At 46.0% G+C, this 24,056-nt stretch overlaps 1 protein-coding gene across 1 annotated transcript in view; it reads right to left on the minus strand.

Annotated features, from left to right (window-relative positions):
* Positions 1-24,056, minus strand: part of LOC109886016 (probable E3 ubiquitin-protein ligase MID2) — a 204,902-nt gene that overhangs the window by 73,563 nt on the left and 107,283 nt on the right. Inside the window, 1 exon segment of the mRNA XM_031797035.1 lies at positions 9,328-9,423. Within this exon segment, the coding sequence (XP_031652895.1) occupies positions 9,328-9,423 (96 nt within the window).

A 24,056-nucleotide genomic window follows, 5' to 3' on the forward strand; every position in this document is an offset into this window, starting at 1 on the left:
GGACAACACCAGTTAGGAGAGGAGGACGACACCAGTTACGAGAGGAGGACAACACCAGTTAGGAGAGGAGGACAACACCAGTTAGGAGAGGAGGACAACACCAGTTAGGAGAGGAGGACAACACCAGTTAGGAGAGGAGGACAACACCAGTTAGGAGACAGAGAGGAGGACAACACCAGTTAGGAGACAGAGAGGAGGACGACACCAGTTAGGAGAGGAGGACAACACCAGTTAGGAGAGGAGGACAACACCAGTTAGGAGAGGAGGACAACACCAGTTAGGAGAGGAGGACAACACCAGTTAGGAGAGGAGGACAACACCAGTTAGGAGAGGAGGACAACACCAGTTAGGAGAGGAGGACAACACCAGTTAGGAGAGGAGGACAACACCAGTTAGGAGAGGAGGACAACACCAGTTAGGAGAGGAGGACAACACCAGTTAGGAGAGGAGGACAACACCAGTTAGGAGACAGAGAGGAGGACGACACCAGTTAGGAGACAGAGAGGAGGACGACACCAGTTAGGAGACAGAGAGGAGGACGACACCAGTTAGGAGACAGAGAGGAGGACAACACCAGTTAGGAGAGGAGGACAACACCAGTTAGGAGAGGAGGACAACACCAGTTAGGAGAGGAGGACAACTCCAGTTAGGAGAGGAGGACAACACCAGTTAGGAGAGGAGGACAACACCAGTTAGGAGAGGAGGACAACACCAGTTAGGAGAGGAGGACAACACCAGTTAGGAGAGGAGGACGACACCAGTTAGGAGAGGAGGACGACACCAGTTAGGAGAGGAGGACGACACCAGTTAGGAGAGGAGGACAACACCAGTTAGGAGAGGAGGACAACACCAGTTAGGAGAGGAGGACAACACCAGTTAGGAGAGGAGGACAACACCAGTTAGGAGAGGAGGACAACACCAGTTAGGAGAGGAGGACAACACCAGTTAGGAGAGGAGGACAACACCAGTTACGAGAGGAGGACAACACCAGTTACGAGACAGAAAGGAGGACAACACCAGTTACGAGACAGAGAGGAGGACAACACCAGTTACGAGAAAGAGAGGAGGACAACACCAGTTACGAGAAAGAGAGGAGGACAACACCAGTTAGGAGAGGAGGACGACACCAGTTAGGAGACAGAGAGGAGGACAACACCAGTTAGGAGAGGAGGACGACACCAGTTAGGAGACAGAGAGGAGGACAACACCAGTTAGGAGACAGAGAGGAAAAGGGAAGAGAGGAGGACAACACCAGTTAGGAGACAGAGAGGAAAAGGGAAGAGAGGAGGACACCACCAGTTAGGAGACAGAGAGGAGGACAACACCAGTTAGGAGACAGAGAGGAAAAGGGAAGAGAGGAGGACAACACCAGTTAGGAGACAGAGGGGAAAAGGGAAGAGAGGAGGACAACACCCGTTAGGAGACAGAGAGGAGGACAACACCAGTTAGGAGACAGAGAGGAAAAGGGAAGAGAGGAGGACGACACCAGTTAAGAGACAGAGAGGAAAAGGGAAGAGAGGAGGCCGACACCAGTTAAGAGAGGAGGACGACACCAGTTAGGAGACAGAGAGGAGGACAACACCAGTTAGGAGATGAGGACGACACCAGTTAGGAGACAGAGAGGAGGACAACACCAGTTAGGAGAGGAGGACAACACCAGTTAGGAGACAGAGAGGAGGACGACACCAGTTAGGAGAGGAGGACAATACCAGTTAGGAGACAGAGAGGAGGACAACACCAGTTAGGAGACAGAGAGGAGGACGACACCAGTTAGGAGAGAGAGGAGGACAACACCAGTTAGGAGACAGAGAGGAAAAGGGAAGAGAGGAGGACACCACCAGTTAGGAGACAGAGAGGAAAAGGGAAGAGAGGAGGACGACACCAGTTAGGAGACAGAGAGGAAAAGGGAAGAGAGGAGGACAACACCCGTTAGGAGACAGATAGGAGGACAACACCAGTTAGGAGACAGAGAGGAAAAGGGAAGAGAGGAGGACAACACCCGTTAGGAGACAGATAGGAGGACAACACCAGTTAGGAGACAGAGGAAAAGGGAAGAGAGGAGGACGACACCAGTTAAGAGACAGAGAGGAGGCCGACACCAGTTAAGAGAGGAGGACGACACCAGTTAGGAGACAGAGAGGAGGACAACACCAGTTAGGAGACAGAGAGGAGGACAACACCAGTTAGGAGACAGAGGAGGACAACACCAGTTAGGAGACAGAGAGGAGGACGACACCAGTTAGGAGACAGAGAGGAGGACGACACCAGTTAGGAGACAGAGAGGAGGACGACACCAGTTAGGAGACAGAGAGGAGGACGACACCAGTTAGGAGACAGAGAGGAGGACGACACCAGTTAGGAGACAGAGGAGGACAACACCAGTTAGGAGACAGAGAGGAGGACGACACCAGTTAGGAGACAGAGAGGAGGACGAGACCAGTTAGGAGACAGAGAGGAGGACGACACCAGTTAGGAGACAGAGAGGAGGACGACACCAGTTAGGAGACAGAGAGGAGGACGACACCAGTTAGGAGACAGAGAGGAGGACGACACCAGTTAGGAGACAGAGGAGACGACACCAGTTAGGAGACAGAGAGGAGGACGACACCAGTTAGGAGACAGAGAGGAGGACGACACCAGTTAGGAGACAGAGAGGAGGACGACACCAGTTAGGAGACAGAGAGGAGGACGACACCAGTTAGGAGACAGAGAGGAGGACGACACCAGTTAGGAGACAGAGAGGAGGACGACACCAGTTAGGAGACAGAGAGGAGGACGACACCAGTTAGGAGACAGAGAGGAGGACGACACCAGTTAGGAGACAGAGAGGAGGACGACACCAGTTAGGAGACAGAGAGGAGGACGACACCAGTTAGGAGACAGAGAGGAGGACGACACCAGTTAGGAGACAGAGAGGAGGACGACACCAGTTAGGAGACAGAGAGGAGGACGACACCAGTTAGGAGACAGAGAGGAGGACGACACCAGTTAGGAGAGGGGGACGACACCAGTTAGGAGAGGAGGACAACACCAGTTAGGAGAGGAGGACAACACCAGTTAGGAGACAGAGAGGAGGACGACACCAGTTAGGAGAGGAGGACAACACCAGTTAGGAGAGGAGGACAACACCAGTTAGGAGAGGAGGACAACACCAGTTAGGAGAGGAGGACAACACCAGTTAGGAGAGGAGGACAACACCAGTTAGGAGAGGAGGACAACACCAGTTAGGAGAGGAGGACAACACCAGTTAGGAGAGGAGGACAACACCAGTTAGGAGAGGAGGACAACACCAGTTAGGAGAGGAGGACAACACCAGTTAGGAGAGGAGGACAACACCAGTTAGGAGAGGAGGACAACACCAGTTAGGAGAGGAGGACAACACCAGTTAGGAGAGGAGGACAACACCAGTTAGGAGACAGAGAGGAGGACGACACCAGTTAGGAGACAGAGAGGAGGACGACACCAGTTAGGAGACAGAGAGGAGGACGACACCAGTTAGGAGACAGAGAGGAGGACAACACCAGTTAGGAGAGGAGGACAACACCAGTTAGGAGAGGAGGACAACACCAGTTAGGAGAGGAGGACAACACCAGTTAGGAGAGGAGGACAACACCAGTTAGGAGAGGAGGACAACACCAGTTAGGAGAGGAGGACAACACCAGTTAGGAGACAGAGAGGAGGACAACACCAGTTAGGAGACAGAGAGGAAAAGGGAAGAGAGGAGGACGACACCAGTTAGGAGACAGAGAGGAAAAGGGAAGAGAGGAGGACGACACCAGTTAGGAGACAGAGAGGAAAAGGGAAGAGAGGAGGACAACACCAGTTAGGAGAGGAGGACAACACCAGTTAGGAGACAGAGAGGAGGACAACACCAGTTAGGAGAGGAGGACAACACCAGTTAGGAGACAGAGGAAAAGGGAAGAGAGGAGGACAACACCAGTTAGGAGAGGAGGACAACACCAGTTAGGAGAGGAGGACAACACCAGTTAGGAGACAGAGAGGAAAAGGGAAGAGAGGAGGACAATACCAGTTAGGAGAGGAGGACAACACCAGTTAGGAGACAGAGAGGAGGACAACACCAGTTAGGAGAGGAGGACAACACCAGTTAGGAGACAGAGAGGAAAAGGGAAGAGAGGAGGACAATACCAGTTAGGAGAGGAGGACAACACCAGTTAGGAGACAGAGAGGAGGACAACACCAGTTAGGAGAGGAGGACAACACCAGTTAGGAGACAGAGAGGAAAAGGGAAGAGAGGAGGACAACACCAGTTAGGAGAGGAGGACAACACCAGTTAGGAGACAGAGAGGAGGACAACACCAGTTAGGAGACAGAGAGGACAACACCAGTTAGGAGACAGAGAGGAAAAGGGAAGAGAGGAGGACGACACCAGTTAGGAGACAGAGAGGAGGACAACACCAGTTAGGAGACAGAGAGGAGGACGACACCAGTTAGGAGACAGAGAGGAGGACGACACCAGTTAGGAGACAGAGAGGAAAAGGGAAGAGAGGAGGACAACACCAGTTAGGAGACAGAGAGGAAAAGGGAAGAGAGGGAGGACAACACCAGTTAGGAGACAGAGAGGAAAAGGGAAGAGAGGAGGACGACACCAGTTAGGAGACAGAGAGGAGGACAACACCAGTTAGGAGACAGAGAGGAGGACGACACCAGTTAGGAGACAGAGAGGAGGACGACACCAGTTAGGAGACAGAGAGGAAAAGGGAAGAGAGGAGGACAACACCAGTTAGGAGACAGAGAGGAAAAGGGAAGAGAGGAGGACGACACCAGTTAAGAGACAGAGAGGAGGCCGACACCAGTTAAGAGAGGAGGACGACACCAGTTAGGAGACAGAGAGGAGGACGACACCAGTTAGGAGACAGAGAGGAGGACGACACCAGTTAGGAGACAGAGAGGAGGACGACACCAGTTAGGAGACAGACAGGAGGACGACACCAGTTAGGAGACAGAGAGGAGGACGGACACCAGTTAGGGAGACAGAGAGGAGGACGACACCAGTTAGGAGACAGAGAGGAGGACGACACCAGTTAGGAGACAGAGAGGGAGGACGACACCAGTTAGGAGACAGAGAGGAGGACAACACCAGTTAGGAGACAGAGAGGAAAGGGAAGAGAGGAGGACGACACCAGTTAGGAGACAGAGAGGAAAAGGGAAGAGAGGAGGACGACACCAGTTAGGAGACAGAGAGGAAAAGGGAAAGAGAGGAGGACAACACCAGTTAGGAGACAGAGAGGAGGACAACACCAGTTAAGAGAGGAGGACAACACCAGTTAAGAGAGGAGGACAACACCAGTTAGGAGACAGAGAGGAAAAGGGAAGAGAGGAGGACAACACCAGTTAGGAGAGGAGGACAACACCAGTTAGGAGAGGAGGACAACACCAGTTAGGAGACAGAGAGGAAAAGGGAAGAGAGGAGGACAACACCAGTTAGGAGAGGAGGACAACACCAGTTAGGAGACAGAGAGGAGGACAACACCAGTTAGGAGAGGAGGACAACACCAGTTAGGAGACAGAGAGGAAAAGGGAAGAGAGGAGGACAACACCAGTTAGGAGACAGAGAGGAGGACAACAACAGTTAGGAGACAGAGAGGAGGACAACAACAGTTAGGAGAGGAGGACAACACCAGTTAGGAGACAGAGAGGAAAAGGGAAGAGAGGAGGACAACACCAGTTAGGAGAGGAGGACAACACCAGTTAGGAGACAGAGAGGAGGACAACACCAGTTAGGAGACAGAGAGGACGACACCAGTTAGGAGACAGAGAGGAAAAGGGAAGAGAGGAGGACACCACCAGTTAGGAGACAGAGAGGAGGACAACACCAGTTAGGAGACAGAGAGGAGGACGACACCAGTTAGGAGACAGAGAGGAAAAGGGAAGAGAGGAGGACGACACCAGTTAGGAGACAGAGAGGAGGACGACACCAGTTAGGAGACAGAGAGGAGGACGACACCAGTTAGGAGACAGAGAGGAGGACAACACCAGTTAGGAGACAGAGAGGAGGACAACACCAGTTAGGAGACAGAGAGGAGGACAACACCAGTTAGGAGACAGAGAGGAAAAGGGAAGAGAGGAGGACGACACCAGTTAGGAGACAGAGAGGAAAAGGGAAGAGAGGAGGACGACACCAGTTAGGAGACAGAGAGCAAAAGGGAAGAGAGGAGGACAACACCAGTTAGGAGACAGAGAGGAGGACAACACCAGTTAAGAGAGGAGGACAACACCAGTTAAGAGAGGAGGACAACACCAGTTAGGAGACAGAGAGGAAAAGGGAAGAGAGGAGGACAACACCAGTTAGGAGACAGAGAGGAGGACAACACCAGTTAGGAGAGGAGGACAACACCAGTTAGGAGACAGAGAGGAAAAGGGAAGAGAGAGGAGGACAACACCAGTTAGGAGAGGAGGACAACACCAGTTAGGAGACAGAGAGGAAAAGGGAAGAGAGGAGGACAACACCAGTTAGGAGAGGAGGACAACACCAGTTAGGAGACAGAGAGGAAAAGGGAAGAGAGGAGGACAATACCAGTTAGGAGAGGAGGACAACACCAGTTAGGAGACAGAGAGGAGGACAACACCAGTTAGGAGAGGAGGACAACACCAGTTAGGAGACAGAGAGGAAAAGGGAAGAGAGGAGGACAACACCAGTTAGGAGAGGAGGACAACACCAGTTAGGAGACAGAGAGGAGGACAACACCAGTTAGGAGACAGAGAGGACGACACCAGTTAGGAGACAGAGAGGAAAAGGGAAGAGAGGAGGACACCACCAGTTAGGAGACAGAGAGGAGGACGACACCAGTTAGGAGACAGAGAGGAAAAGGGAAGAGAGGAGGACGACACCAGTTAGGAGACAGAGAGGAGGACAACACCAGTTAGGAGACAGAGAGGAGGACGACACCAGTTAGGAGACAGAGAGGAGGACGACACCAGTTAGGAGACAGAGAGGAAAAGGGAAGAGAGGAGGACAACACCAGTTAGGAGACAGAGAGGAAAAGGGAAGAGAGGAGGACGACACCAGTTAGGAGACAGAGAGGAAAAGGGAAGAGAGGAGGGAAGACAAACACTTATTGGAATACTTTCCTCTCCTCAGGAGTTGATGAATAACACAGAGATCACTTCGTCTGATGGTCTGAATGAATAGTTAGTTACACTGTGGTTCTCCGGGCCCAGACTAACGGGAAATTGAGAATGTGTCCCAAATGGGACCCTATTCACTATTCAGTGCACTATGGACCTTGGTCAGCGCACTAAATAGGTAATAGGGTGCCATTGGGACTCACATAGAGTTGACTGTTTAATAAAGGATGAATAGTGTTGAGAGGGATGGAGAGAATTAAACCAGCGGTCGGCCATTACTGTCACACAGGGCTGAGGGATGGAGAGCATTAAACCAGGGTTCCATCTGTCGGCCATTACTGTCACACAGGGCTGAGGGATGGAGAGCATTAAACCAGGGTTCCATCTGTCGGCCATTACCGTCACACAGGGCTGAGGGATGGAGAGCATTAAACCAGGGTTCCATCTGTCGGCCATTACCGTCACACAGGGCTGAGGGATGGAGAGCATTAAACCAGGGTTCCATCTGTCGGCCATTACCGTCACACAGGGCTGAGGGATGGAGAGCATTAAACCAGGGTTCCATCTGTCGGCCATTACCGTCACACAGGGATGAGGGATGGCAGAGGTTGATGCTATGGGGATCTGCCCCAAATGGCATCCTATTCCATCCGTAGCGAACTATATTTATTTATTTATTTTATACCTTTATTTAGCTAGGCTCAGGTAGGGGCGAGGAGAGGGACGGAAGCTATATTGTTACACTGGCAATACTATAGTGCCTATAAGACCATCCAATAGTCAAAGGTATATGAAATACAAATGGTATAGAGAGAAATAGTCCTATAAATACTATATTAACTACAACCTAAAACCTCTTACCTTGGAATATTGAAGTCTCATGTTAAAAGGAACCACCAACTTTCATATGTTCTCATGCTCTGAGCAAGGAACTGAAACGTTAGCTTTCTTACATGGCACATATTGCACTTTTACTTTCTTCTCCAACACTTTGTTTTTGCATTATTTAAACCAAATTGAACATGTTTCATTATTTATTTGAGGCTAAATTGATTTTTATTTCTGTATTATATTAAGTTAAAATAAGTGTTCATTCAGTAATTGTTGTAATTGTCATTATTACAAATACATTTTTTTTTTAATTGTCCGATTAATCAGTATCAGCTTTTTTTGGGGGATCCTCCAATAATCGGCATCGGTATCGGTGTTGAAAAATCATAATTGGTCGACCTCTAGTTTGAACATCTTGACCATGTTCTGTTATAATCTCCACCCAGCACAGCCAGAGGAGGACTGGCCACCCCTCATAGCCTGGTTCCTCTCTAGGTTTCTTCCTAGGTTTTGGCCTTTCTAGGGAGTTTTTCCTAGCCACCGTGCTTCTACACCTGCATTGCTTGCTGTTTGGGGTTTTAGGCTGGGTTTCTGTACAGCACTTTGTGACATCGGCTGATGTAAAAAGGGCTTTATAAATATATTTGATTAATTGACTGATTGAGTTTTAAAAGCATAACACTGTCTTGATAATAAGTATTTGAAGTGACTTTCGATGGCATTTGCATTAATGTCAGAGTGGGTAGATAAAGGGCAATAGAGCCCTGAGTACCAGACCATTCGTACCTGATGGAGGGACAATAGAGCCCTGAGTACCAGACCATTCAGCCTGATGGAGGAACAATAGAGCCCTGAGTACCAGACCATTAGGCCTTGATGGAGGGACAATAGAGACCTGAGTACCAGACCATTAGGACCTGATGGAGGGACAATAGAGCCCTGAGTACCAGGCCATTAGGACTTGATGGAGGAACAATAGAGCCCTGAGTACCAGACCATTAGGCCCTGATGGAGGGACAATAGAGTCCTGAGTACCAGACCATTAGGCCTTGATGGAGGGACAATAGAGACCTGAGTACCAGACCATTAGGACCTGATGGAGGGACAATAGAGCCCTGAGTACCAGACCATTAGATCCTGATGGAGGGACAATAGAGCCCTGAGTACCAGACCATTTGAACCTGATGGAGCGACAATAGAGCCCTGAGTACCAGGCCATTAGGACCTGATGGAGGGACAATAGAGCCCTGAGTACTAGACCATTAGCTAGCGAGTTGGGTACTACCAAAGCATGTCCATAGTGCATAAGAGGAGATTACCGTGACTCAGCAGTCACATTGGAATTTGAGACTGAGGTCATGACTGCTGGTGTAGTTTGTAATAGGGTCGAAACAACAGCCCTAGACTCACCTCAACCTGCTGACAGATCTGGATGAGTTTGGCCATCTGGTTCTCCAGCTCACTGTTTCTCTTCACCAGGTTGGTGAGGTTGTTCTCCAGGGTTTGCTGTTGGGACAGGCAGAGGAACAGGCCAGTGAGATATTAGAGGGAGGGGACCTAAAAGAAATTGCTAAGTGCACTTATAATTTGGCTTTTCTCTGTGGGGGAAAACAGACCAAGAGAACCGTTGACCGTGTTCAGTGGATGGCCATCCTATTGCCTCTGACCACAGAACAATCGGCCATCATTTTCAATACATTTCAGATCAACTACACACAGATCAACTACACACAGTTGACGGTCATGTCAATCAGTCTTTCCTTTAAAATGAGTGTGAATGGCAATGGATTTCAAACAGGATGAAGCTACTCTACCAACATTGTGTGGTCCCGTGTGGCTCAGTTGGTCGAGCATGACGCTTGCAGAGCCCTAACATTGTGTGGTCCCGTGTGGCTCAGTTGGTCGAGCATGACGCTTGCAGAGCCCTAACATTGTGTGGTCCCGTGTGGCTCAGTTGGTCGAGCATGACGCTTGCAGAGCCCTAACATTGTGTGGTCCCGTGTGGCTCAGTTGGTCGAGCATGACGCTTGCAGAGCCCTAACATTGTGTGGTCCCGTGTGGCTCAGTTGGTCGAGCATGACGCTTGCAGAGCCCTAACATTGTGTGGTCCCGTGTGGCTCAGTTGGTCGAGCATGACGCTTGCAGAGCCCTAACATTGTGTGGTCCCGTGTGGCTCAGTTGGTCGAGCATGACGCTTGCAGAGCCCTAACATTGTGTGGTCCCGTGTGGCTCAGTTGGTCGAGCATGACGCTTGCAGAGCCCTAACATTGTGTGGTCCCGTGTGGCTCAGTTGGTCGAGCATGACGCTTGCAGAGCCCTAACATTGTGTGGTCCCGTGTGGCTCAGTTGGTCGAGCATGACGCTTGCAGAGCCCTAACATTGTGTGGTCCCGTGTGGCTCAGTTGGTCGAGCATGACGCTTGCAGAGCCCTAACATTGTGTGGTACCGTGTGGCTCAGTTGGTCGAGCATGACGCTTGCAAAGCCAGGGTTGTGGATTCGATACCACGGGGAACCCGTATGGAAAAATGTATGAACTCACTAGTGTAAGTCACTCTGGATAAGAGCGTCTGCTATCTGACAAGCATTTTAAAAATGTAAATGTACATACATACAAATGTATGTTATTACAATTATTGTGGGAAGTGAAAATACAATTAAAAAAAAATCTTATTTCAACGTAAATTACCATCTTGATCACTACCAACTGAACTACAGGTTATAGTTCCACGATAAACCAACTGAACTACAGGTTATAGTTCCCAGTAAACCATCTGAACTACAGGTTATAGTTCCCAGTAAACCATCTGAACTACAGGTTATAGTTCCACAATAAACCAACTGAACTACAGGTTATAGTTCCACAATAAACCAACTGAACTACAGCTTATAGTTCCACAATAAACCATCTGAACTACAGGTTATAGTTCCACAATAAACCATCTGAACTACAGGTTATAGTTCCACAATAAACCATCTGAACTACAGGTTATAGTTCCACAATAAACCAACTGAACTACAGGTTATAGTTCCACAATAAACCATCTGAACTACAGGTTATAGTTCCACAATAAACCATCTGAACTACAGGTTATAGTTCCACAATAAACCAACTGAACTACAGGTTATAGTTCCACAATAAACCAACTGAACTACAGGTTATAGTTCCCCAATAAACCATCTGAACTACAGGTTATAGTTCCACAATAAACCATCTGAACTACAGGTTATAGTTCCACAATAAACCAACTGAACTACAGGTTATAGTTCCACAATAAACCAACTGAACTACAGGTCATAGTTCCCCAATAAACCATCTGAACTACAGGTTATAGTTCCACAATAAACCATCTGAACTACAGGTTATAGTTCCACAATAAACCATCTGAACTACAGGTTATAGTTCCCCAATAAACCATCTGAACTACAGGTTATAGTTCCACAATAAACCAACTGAACTACAGGTTATAGTTCCCCAATAAACCAACTGAACTACAGGTTATAGTTCCCAGTAAACCAACTGAACTACAGGTTATAGTTCCACAATAAACCAACTGAACTACAGGTTATAGTTCCCCAATAAACCATCTGAACTACAGGTTATAGTTCCACAATAAACCATCTGAACTACAGGTTATAGTTCCCCAATAAACCATCTGAACTACAGGTTATAGTTCCCAGTAAACCATCTGAACTACAGGTTATAGTTCCCCAATAAACCATCTGAACTACAGGTTATAGTTCCACAATAAACCATCTGAACTACAGGTTATAGTTCCACAATAAACCATCTGAACTACAGGTTATAGTTCCCCAATAAACCATCTGAACTACAGGTTATAGTTCCACAATAACCAACTGAACTACAGGTTATAGTTCCCCAATAAACCAACTGAACTACAGGTTATAGTTCCCCAATAAACCAACTGAACTACAGGTTATAGTTCCACAATAAACCAACTGAACTACAGGTTATAGTTCCACAATAAACCAACTGAACTACAGGTTATAGTTCCCCAATAAACCATCTGAACTACAGGTTATAGTTCCCAGTAAACCATCTGAACTACAGGTTATAGTTCCACAATAAACCAACTGAACTACAGGTTATAGTTCCACAATAAACCAACTGAACTACAGGTTATAGTTCCACAATAAACCAACTGAACTACAGGTTATAGTTCCCCAATAAACCATCTGAACTACAGGTTATAGTTCCACAATAAACCAACTGAACTACAGGTTATAGTTCCACAATAAACCATCTGAACTACAGGTTATAGTTCCACAATAAACCAACTGAACTACAGGTTATAGTTCCACAATAAACCAACTGAACTACAGGTTATAGTTCCACAATAAACCATCTGAACTACAGGTTATAGTTCCACAATAAACCAACTGAACTACAGGTTATAGTTCCACAATAAACCATCTGAACTACAGGTTATAGTTCCACAATAAACCAACTGAACTACAGGTTATAGTTCCACAATAAAACAACTGAACTACAGGTTATAGTTCCACAATAAACCAACTGAACTACAGGTTATAGTTCCACAATAAACCATCTGAACTACAGGTTATAGTTCCCAGTAAACCAACTGAACTACAGGTTATAGTTCCACAATAAACCATCTGAACTACAGGTTATAGTTCCCAGTAAACCAACCGAACTACAGGTTATAGTTCCACAATAAACCAACTGAACTACAGGTTATAGTTCCCCAATAAACCATCTGAACTACAGGTTATAGTTCCACAATAAACCATCTGAACTACAGGTTATAGTTCCCCAATAAACCATCTGAACTACAGGTTATAGTTCCCAGTAAACCATCTGAACTACAGGTTATAGTTCCCCAATAAACCATCTGAACTACAGGTTATAGTTCCACAATAAACCATCTGAACTACAGGTTATAGTTCCACAATAAACCATCTGAACTACAGGTTATAGTTCCCCAATAAACCATCTGAACTACAGGTTATAGTTCCACAATAAACCAACTGAACTACAGGTTATAGTTCCCCAATAAACCAACTGAACTACAGGTTATAGTTCCCCAATAAACCAACTGAACTACAGGTTATAGTTCCACAATAAACCAACTGAACTACAGGTTATAGTTCCACAATAAACCAACTGAACTACAGGTTATAGTTCCCCAATAAACCATCTGAACTACAGGTTATAGTTCCCAGTAAACCATCTGAACTACAGGTTATAGTTCCACAATAAACCAACTGAACTACAGGTTATAGTTCCACAATAAACCAACTGAACTACAGGTTATAGTTCCACAATAAACCAACTGAACTACAGGTTATAGTTCCCCAATAAACCATCTGAACTACAGGTTATAGTTCCACAATAAACCAACTGAACTACAGGTTATAGTTCCACAATAAACCATCTGAACTACAGGTTATAGTTCCACAATAAACAAACTGAACTACAGGTTATAGTTCCACAATAAACCAACTGAACTACAGGTTATAGTTCCACAATAAACCATCTGAACTACAGGTTATAGTTCCACAATAAACCAACTGAACTACAGGTTATAGTTCCACAATAAACCATCTGAACTACAGGTTATAGTTCCCAGTAAACCAACTGAACTACAGGTTATAGTTCCACAATAAACCATCTGAACTACAGGTTATAGTTCCCAGTAAACCAACTGAACTACAGGTTATAGTTCCACAATAAACCAACTGAACTACAGGTTATAGTTCCCCAATAAACCATCTGAACTACAGGTTATAGTTCCACAATAAACCATCTGAACTACAGGTTATAGTTCCCCAATAAACCATCTGAACTACAGGTTATAGTTCCACAATAAACCATCTGAACTACAGGTTATAGTTCCCAGTAAACCATCTGAACTACAGGTTATAGTTCCCCAATAAACCATCTGAACTACAGGTTATAGTTCCACAATAAACCATCTGAACTACAGGTTATAGTTCCCAGTAAACCATCTGAACTACAGGTTATAGTTCCCCAATAAACCATCTGAACTACAGGTTATAGTTCCACAATAAACCATCTGAACTACAGGTTATAGTTCCCAGTAAACCATCTGAACTACAGGTTATAGTTCCCCAATAAACCATCTGAACTACAGGTTATAGTTCCACAATAAACCATCTGAACTACAGGTTATAGTTCCCAGTAAACCATCTGAACTACAGGTTATAGTTCCCAGTAAACCATCTGAACTACAGGTTATAGTTCCCAGTAAACCATCTGAACTACAGGTTATAGTTCCCAGTAAACCATCTGAACTACAGGTTATAGTTCCCAGTAAACCATCTGAACTACAGGTTATAGTTCCTCAATAAACCATCTGAACTACAGGTTATAGTTCCCAGTAAACCATCTGAACTACAGGTTATAGTTCCCAGTAAACCATCTGAACTACAGGTTATAGTCCCCAATAAACCATCTGAACTACAGGTTATAGTTCCCCAATAAACCATCTGAACTACAGGTTATAGTTCCACAATAAACCATCTGAACTACAGGTTATAGTTCCACAATAAACCATCTGAACTACAGGTTATAGTTCCCAGTAAACCATCTGAACTACAGGTTATAGTTCCCAGTAAACCATCTGAACTACAGGTTATAGTTCCACAATAAACCATCTGAACTACAGGTTATAGTTCCCAGTAAACCATCTGAACTACAGGTTATAGTCCCCAATAAACCATCTGAACTACAGGTTATAGTTCCCCAATAAACCATCTGAACTACAGGTTATAGTTCCACAATAAACCATCTGAACTACAGGTTATAGTTCCCAGTAAACCATCTGAACTACAGGTTATAGTTCCCAGTAAACCATCTGAACTACAGGTTATAGTCCCCAATAAACCATCTGAACTACAGGTTATAGTTCCCCAATAAACCATCTGAACTACAGGTTATAGTTCCCCAATAAACCATCTGAACTACAGATTATAGTTCCCCAATAAACCATCTGAACTACAGGTTATAGTTCCCCAATAAACCATCTGAACTACAGGTTATAGTTCCCCAATAAACCATCTGAACTACAGGTTATAGTTCCCCAATAAACCAACTGAACTACAGGTTATAGTTCCCCAATAAACCATCTGAACTACAGGTTATAGTTCCCCAATAAACCAACTGAACTACAGGTTATAGTTCCACAATAAACCAACTGAACTACAGGTTATAGTTCCACAATAAACCATCTGAACTACAGGTTATAGTTCCACAATAAACCATCTGAACTACAGGTTATAGTTCCCCAATAAACCATCTGAACTACAGGTTATAGTTCCACAATAAACCATCTGAACTACAGGTTATAGTTCCCCAATAAACCATCTGAACTACAGGTTATAGTTCCACAATAAACCATCTGAACTACAGGTTATAGTTCCACAATAAACCATCTGAACTACAGGTTATAGTTCAACAATAAACCATCTGAACTACAGGTTATAGTTCCCCAATAAACCATCTGAACTACAGGTTATAGTTCCCCAATAAACCATCTGAACTACAGGTTATAGTTCCACAATAAACCATCTGAACTACAGGTTATAGTTCCCAGTAAACCATCTGAACTACAGGTTATAGTTCCCAGTAAACCAACTGAACTACAGATTATAGTTCCAAAATAAACGACTGCTATTTACACTGTAAAATAGCATCATCCGTCCATACCAAAGCCAATATTCAGTTCTGAGCGGTAAAAGATAACACAAGATAACCTTGAAGCAGATAGAGAAAGATCATCAGAATAGTTCTCTGTAGAAACATTCAGAATACTATACAGCTACATTCACAACAGTCAATGGTGATGAGTGAGGTTGAGTTCCACAACTCAAAAGATGTGTGTTGATGAATCATGCTTCGAAATAATTGTTTGTTGAGTGTTAGTCAGAGGGTTTAGATCCCAGACAGTTAGTGGGTTAGTCAGAGGGTTGAGATTCCTGACAGTTAGTGGGTTAGTCAGAGGGTTGAGATCAGAGGGTTGGGATCCTAGACAGTTAGTGGGTTAGTCAGAGGGTTGAGATTCCTGACAGTTAGTGGGTTAGTCAGAGGGTTGAGATCCCTGACAGTTAGTGGGTTAGTCAGAGGGTTTAGATCCCAGACAGTTAGTGGGTTAGTCAGAGGGTTGAGATTCCTGACAGTTAGTGGGTTAGTCAGAGGGTTGAGATCCCTGACAGTTAGTGGGTTAGTCAGAGGGTTGAGATTCCTGACAGTTAGTGGGTTAGTCAGAGGGTTGGGATCCTAGACAGTTAGTGGGTTAGTCAGAGGGTTGAGATTCCTGACAGTTAGTGGGTTAGTCAGAGGGTTGAGATCCCTGACAGTTAGTGGGTTAGTCAGAGGGTTGAGATTCCTGACAGTTAGTGGGTTAGTCAGAGGGTTGAGATCCCAGACAGTTAGTGGGTTAGTCAGAGGGTTGAGATCCCAGACAGTTAGTGGGTTAGTCAGAGGGTTGAGATCCCTGACAGTTAGTGGGTTAGTCAGAGGGTTGAGATCCCAGACAGTTAGTGGGTTAGATCAGAGGGTTGAGATCCCAGACAGTTAGTGGGTTAGTCAGAGGGTTGAGATCCTAGACAGTTAGTGGGTTAGTCAGAGGGTTGAGATCCCTGACAGTTAGTGGGTTAGTCAGAGGGTTGAGATCCCTGACAGTTAGTGGGTTAGTCAGAGGGTTGAGATCCCTGACAGTTAGTGGGTTAGTCAGAGGGTTGAGATCCCTGACAGTTAGTGGGTTAGTCAGAGGGTTGAGATCCCAGACAGTTAGTGGGTTAGATCAGAGGGTTGAGATCCCAGACAGTTAGTGGGTTAGTCAGAGGGTTGAGATCCCAGACAGTTAGTGGGTTAGTCAGAGGGTTGAGATCCCTGACAGTTAGTGGGTTAGTCAGAGGGTTGAGATCCCTGACAGTTAGTGGGTTAGTCAGAGGGTTGAGATCCCTGACAGTTAGTGGGTTAGTCAGAGGGTTGAGATCCCTGGCAGTTAGTGGGTTAGTCAGAGGGTTGAGATCCCAGACAGTTAGTGGGTTAGATCAGAGGGTTGAGATCCCAGACAGTTAGTGGGTTAGTCAGAGGGTTGAGATCCCAGACAGTTAGTGGGTTAGTCAGAGGGTTGAGATCCCAGACAGTTAGTGGGTTAGTCAGAGGGTTGAGATCCAGACAGTTAGTGGGTTAGTCAGAGGGTTGAGATTCCTGACAGTTAGTGGGTTAGTCAGAGGGTTGAGATTCCTGACAGTTAGTGGGTTAGTCAGAGGGTTGAGATCCCAGACAGTTAGTGGGTTAGTCAGAGGGTTGAGATCCCTGACAGTTAGTGGGTTAGTCAGAGGGTTGAGATCCCTGACAGTTAGTGGGTTAGTCAGAGGGTTGAGATCCCTGACAGTTAGTGGGTTAGTCAGAGGGTTGAGATCCCTGACAGTTGGTGGGTTAGTCAGAGGGTTTAGATCCCTGACAGTTAGTGAGTTAGTCAGAGGGTTGAGATCCCTGACAGTTAGTGGGTTAGTCAGAGGGTTGAGATCCCTGACAGTTAGTGGGTTAGTCAGAGGGTTGAGATCCCTGACAGTTAGTGGGTTAGTCAGAGGGTTGAGATCCCTGACAGTTAGTGGGTTAGTCAGAGGGTTGAGATCCCTGACAGTTAGTGGGTTAGTCAGAGGGTTGAGATCCCTGACAGTTAGTGGGTTAGTCAGAGGGTTGAGATCCCTGACAGTTAGTGGGTTAGTCAGAGGGTTGAGATCCCTGACAGTTAGTGGGTTAGTCAGAGGGTTTAGATCAGAGGGTTTAGATCAGAGGGTTGAGATCCCAGACAGTTAGTGGGTTAGTCAGAGGGTTTAGATCAGAGGGTTGAGATCCTAGACAGTTAGTGAGTTAGTCAGAGGGTTGAGATCCCTGACAGTTAGTGGGTTAGTCAGAGGGTTGAGATCCCTGACAGTTAGTGGGTTAGTCAGAGGGTTGAGATCCCTGACAGTTAGTGGGTTAGTCAGAGGGTTGAGATCAGAGGGTTGAGATCCCAGACAGTTAGTGGGTTAGTCAGAGGGTTGAGATCCCAGACAGTTAGTGGGTTAGTCAGAGGGTTGAGATACCTGACAGTTAGTGGGTTAGTCAGAGGGTTGAGATTCCTGACAGTTAGTGGGTTAGTCAGAGGGTTTAGATCCCAGACAGTTAGTGGGTTAGTCAGAGGGTTGAGATTCCTGACAGTTAGTGGGTTAGTCAGAGGGTTGAGATCCCAGACAGTTAGTGGGTTAGTCAGAGGGTTGAGATTCCTGACAGTTAGTGGGTTATTCAGATGTTTGAGGTTCCAGACAGTTAGTGGCTTAGTCAGAGGGTTGAGATTCCTGACAGTTAGTGGGTTAGTCAGAGGGTTTAGATCAGAGGGTTTAGATCAGAGGGTTGAGATCCTAGACAGTTAGTGAGTTAGTCAGAGGGTTGAGATCCCAGACAGTTAGTGGGTTAGTCGGAGGGTTTAGATCAGAGGGTTTAGATCAGAGGGTTGAGATCCTAGACAGTTAGTGAGTTAATCAGAGGGTTGAGATCCCAGACAGTTAGTGGGTTAGTCAGAGGGTTTAGATCAGAGGGTTGAGATCCTAGACAGTTAGTGAGTTAGTCAGAGGGTTGAGATCCCAGACAGTTAGTGGGTTAGTAAGAGGGTTTAGATCCCAGACAGTTAGTGGGTTAGTCAGAGGGTTTAGATCAGAGGGTTTAGATCAGAGGGTTGAGATCCTAGACAGTTAGTGATTTAGTCAGAGGGTTGAGATCCCAGACAATTAGTGGGTTAGTCAGAGGGTTTAGATCCCAGACAGTTAGTGGGTTAGTCAGAGGGTTTAGATCAGAGGGTTGAGATCCTAGACAGTTAGTGATTTAGTCAGAGGGTTGAGATCCCAGACAATTAGTGGGTTAGTCAGAGGGTTTAGATCCCAGACAGTTAGTGGGTTAGTCAGAGGGTTTAGATCAGAGGGTTGAGATCCTAGACAGTTAGTGAGTTAGTCAGAGGGTTGAGATCCCAGACAGTTAGTGGGTTAGTAAGAGGGTTTAGATCCCAGATAGTTAGTGGGTTAGTCAGAGGGTTTAGATCAGAGGGTTTAGATCAGAGGGTTGAGATCCTAGACAGTTAGTGATTTAGTCAGAGGGTTGAGATCCCAGACAATTAGTGGGTTAGTCAGAGGGTTTAGATCCCAGACAGTTAGTGGGTTAGTAAGAGGGTTTAGATCCCAGACAGTTAGTGGGTTAGTCAGAGGGTTTAGATCCCAGATCAGAGGGTTTAGAGAGAGAGAGAGAGAGAGAGAGAGAGAGAGAGCGAGAGGGAAGAGAGAGAGGGAAGAGAGAGAGAGAGAGAGAGGGAAGAGAGAGGGAAGAGAGAGAGACAGAGAGAGAGAGACAGAGAGACACAGAGAGAGAGAGAGAGACACAGAGAGAGAGAGAGAGAGAGAGAGAGAGAGAGAGAGAGAGAGAGAGAAGAGAGACACAGAGAGAGACACAGAGAGAGAGAGAGAGAGAGAGAGAGAGAGAGAGAGAGAGAGAGAGAGAGACACAGAGAGAGACACAGAGAGAGAGAGAGAGAGAGAGAGAGAGAGAGAGAGAGACACAGAGAGACACAGAGAGAGACACAGAGAGAGGAGAGAGAGAGAGAGAGAGAGAGAGAGAGAGAGGAGAGAGAGAGAGAGAGAGAGAGAGAGAGAGAGAGAGAGAGAGAGAGAGAGAGAGAGAGAGAGAGAGAGAGAGAGAGAGAGAGAGAGAGAGAGAGAGAGAACATAGCAGCCCATGAATTCAACAACAACAACAGTGACGACGGGAAGAAACAACAGCCGCAGGCAGCACAACAAAGAGGAATAGTCACAACAGCTCTTTTTTTGAAACGGGTGTCTGTTCACGCATGTGAATGAGAAGCATGAGAGGAAGGACAATCCAAACGTCCACCTGGCTGTGCGGCCGTACCTGGCCATTGTCTCAATGGCCTCTCCCTCCCCAAACACCAGGACAACCAGGACACTGTCTGCATCCCAAATGGCACCCTATTCCCGTCATAGTGAACTACTTGGCCACTGGTTCAAAAGAAGTGCACTATATATGGAATAGGTTGCTATTTGGGAGGGAGACAGTGATGTAAAAAGGCAAGCGAACCATTGGGTGACTCACCACAGCGCCTGTCTTTGATGCCTCCATTACTGCGTCAGATACTCTGCCAGGACTCACTTGAAAAGCCTAGAAACACACACATAGACTGGTCAGGTCTGCTACACTAGGAACACACACATAGACTGGTCAGGTCTTCTACACTAGGAACACACACATAGACTGGTCAGGTCTGCTACACTAGGAACACACACATAGACTGGTCAGGTCTTCTACACTAGGAACACACACATAGACTGGTCAGGTCTGCTACACTAGAAACACACACAGACTGGTCAGGTCTTCTACACTAGGAACACACACATACAGACCGCCTTACTGGTCTGTCTGCTATACTCCCGACTGACACGTTAACCTAACTTCTGCTCAATCCTCGTCTCTTTCTCTCTTCTCTTCCTGTGTGACTAAATCTTTCGAGGTGCAGGTGAGTCTGTGAGCCTGAGTCCTGCTGTCCTGTCCAATGCCTGCCTGAAACTGTGAAATGACTGCTTGCTAGAATTCATGGCAAGTTGCGTCAGAAGAAGCAGGAAGGAAGACAAGACGAGGATGAGCATTTGGTGTGTGTCATCAGTTTGAAGATCAAACATCAGAGGACTGGCAGGGAAGCAGGACAGATGGGTCATTAATTAAAGAATGTTGACTGCATTCCAAAATGGCCCCCTCTTGCTCTATGGGCCCTGGTCAAAAGAAGTGCACTATGTAGGGAATTGGTGCTCCAAATGGCAGGTAGCATGACGGTTAAGGCCAGTAACCAAAAGGTTGCTGGTTTGAATCCCTGCGACAAATAGGTGAAAAATCTGCCGATGTGCCTTTAACCAAGGCATTTAACCATCATTGCACCTGTAATCTGCTCTGGATAAGAGCGTCTGATAAATGCCAAAAAAATGCAAATGTAAATTCTTCCATCAAAACAGTGGCCTGTCCCACGGGACCACAGGGGAGGAAGGAGTGTGTGTGTATAGCAGTTTTATACATAGAAAGGCCTGGAGCGAGGTGCCAATGTACTGGCCTTAGCCTAGCAGGCGGTTAGCAGCATGAGGCAGTTGCAGTGTGTATGTGTGTGTGTGTGTGTGTGTGTGTGTGTGTGTGTGTGCGCGAGCAGCATCAGCAGCAAAGTAAGAGGAGAACCAGTCTATAATACTTTCATTAAAGCAGACACCAGACATCAAAGAAAGAGAGAGAGAGAGATAGATAAATAGAGAGAGCGAGAGAGAGAGAGAGAGAGAGCGAGAGACAGACAGACAGACACGTAGAACAAGAGAGGGTGAGATGAGGTAATGGCTCTTGGTTGGTATTAGTGGGATCCAAAAGGCATGAGCTTTTTAAGAACACACAGCTTGAGCTGCGAGCTAGGCAATGGGAGCTGATGGATGTGGAAATCCACAGTAGCCACGTGTTTAAAGAGCCCGAACAAGAGGAGAAGAGAGGAGTGTCGGCACAGAGACGGGGCCAAGCCTGTCTAATACAGCCACAGTGTATAGCTGACAGTCCATCATATAGCATTATGTCATCCCCACCATGACGTCACGCTCGTCGCTTCCAGGTATTGTCCCTTCAGAGCGCTTTCATTTAGTAAACAACAAGGGCATGAGTCCGACCTATTGAAATGAAAGAAAACAGCTTTGTCTCTAAGCTACAATCTACAGAGACAGGCATCATGGCATAGATATGGTCTACAGGAAGAGGCTTCATGGTTTAAAGAGACAGGCATCATGGCATAGATATGGTCCACAGGAAGAGGCTTCATGGTTTAAAGAGACAGGCATCATGGGCATAGACATGGTCCACAGGAAGAGGCTTCATGGTTTAAAGAGACAGGCATGGTCCACAGGAAGAGGCTTCATGGTTTAAAGAGACAGGCATCATGGCATAGACATGGTCCACAGGAAGAGGCTTCATGGTTTAAAGAGACAGACATGGTCCACAGGAAGAGGCTTCATGGTTTAAAGAGACAGACATGGTCCACAGGAAGAGGCTTCATGGTTTAAAGAGACAGACATGGTCCACAGGAAGAGGCTTCATGGTTTAAAGAGACAGGCATCATGGCATAGACATGGTCCACAGGAAGAGGCTTCATGGTTTAAAGAGACAGACATCATGGCATAGATATGGTCCACAGGAAGAGGCTTCATGGTTTAAAGAGACAGACATCATGGCATAGATATGGTCCACAGGAAGAGGCTTCATGGTTTAAAGAGACAGACATCATGGCATAGATATGGTCCACAGGAAGAGGCTTCATGGTTTAAAGAGACAGACATCATGGCATAGACATGGTCCACAGGAAGAGGCTTCATGGTTTAAAGAGACAGACATCATGGCATAGACATGGTCCACAGGAAGAGGCTTCATGGTTTAAAGAGACAGGCATCATGGCATAGATATGGTCCACAGGAAGAGGCTTCATGGTTTAAAGAGACAGACATCATGGCATAGATATGGTCCACAGGAAGAGGCTTCATGGTTTAAAGAGACAGACATCATGGCATAGACATGGTCCACAGGAAGAGGCTTCATGGTTTAAAGAGACAGACATCATGGCATAGACATGGTCCACAGGAAGAGGCTTCATGGTTTAAAGAGACAGACATGGTCCACAGGAAGAGGCTTCATGGTTTAAAGAGACAGACATGGTCCACAGGAAGAGGCTTCATGGTTTAAAGAGACAGACATGGTCCACAGGAACAGGTTTAGTGTATTCTTAGACATATGGAGACTTCTTTGAACAGATGAGTTAGTACCCTACCGTAATGCCTGAACAACAAGGATCTCTATGCACAGAGAGAGAGAGAGAGTGAACTAAGGGAACAAACTGAAACTCTATACATTGAAAGAGGGTTAATTCTAAAGAGAATGTGGTTGGGTTATAAATACTGTATAAAGACATGTCTGCTTTACATTATACACCTTTATTTCTACTGCACTGCAATCTCTGTATAATGGTCTCAGACTGGCCACTGCATCCTTGGGTCATTACAACAACAACTACTACTACTACAACAGCTACTACTACTACTACTACTACTACAACAGCTACTACTACTACTACTACTATATAATGGTCTCAGACTGGCCACTGCATCCTTGGGTCATTACAACAACAACTACTACTACTACAACAGCTACTACAACTACTACAACAACTATATAATGGTCTCAGACTGGCCACTGCATCCTTGGGTCATTACAACAACAACTACTACTACTACAACAGCTACTACAACTACTACTACTACTACTACAACAGCCACTACAACTACTATATAATGGTCTCAGACTGGCCACTGCATCCTTGGGTCATTACAACAACAACTACTACTACTACTACAACAGCTACTACAACAACTACTACAACAACTATATAATGGTCTCAGACTGGCCACTGCATCCTTGGGTCATTACACCAACAACAACTACTACTACAACAGCTACTACAACAGCTACTACAACTACTACTACAACTACTACTACAACTACTACAACTACTACTACAACAACAATGATATAATGGTCTCAGACTGGCCACTGCATCCTTGGGTCATTACAACAACTACTACTACTACAACAGCTACTACAACTACTACTACTACTACTACAACAACTACTACTACTACTACTACTACAACTACAACTACAACAACTCCTATTACTACTACTACAACAACTACTACAACAACAACTATATCATGGTCTGACTGGCCACTGCATCCTTGGGTCATTACAACAACAACTACTACTACTACAACAGCTACTACAACAACAACTACTACTACAACAGCTACTACTACAACTACTATAGAATGGTCTCAGACTGGCCACTGCATCCTTGGGTCATTACAACAACAACTACTACAACTACTACTACTACAACAACAACTACTACTACAACTACTACAACTACTACTACTACTACTACTATATAATGGTCTCAGACTGGCCACTGCATCCTTGGGTCACTACAACAACAACTACTACTACTACTACTACTAC

The sequence above is a fragment of the Oncorhynchus kisutch genome, linkage group LG19 (genome assembly GCF_002021735.2).
Source record: "Oncorhynchus kisutch isolate 150728-3 linkage group LG19, Okis_V2, whole genome shotgun sequence".
Taxonomy (NCBI): Eukaryota; Metazoa; Chordata; class Actinopteri; order Salmoniformes; family Salmonidae; genus Oncorhynchus; species Oncorhynchus kisutch.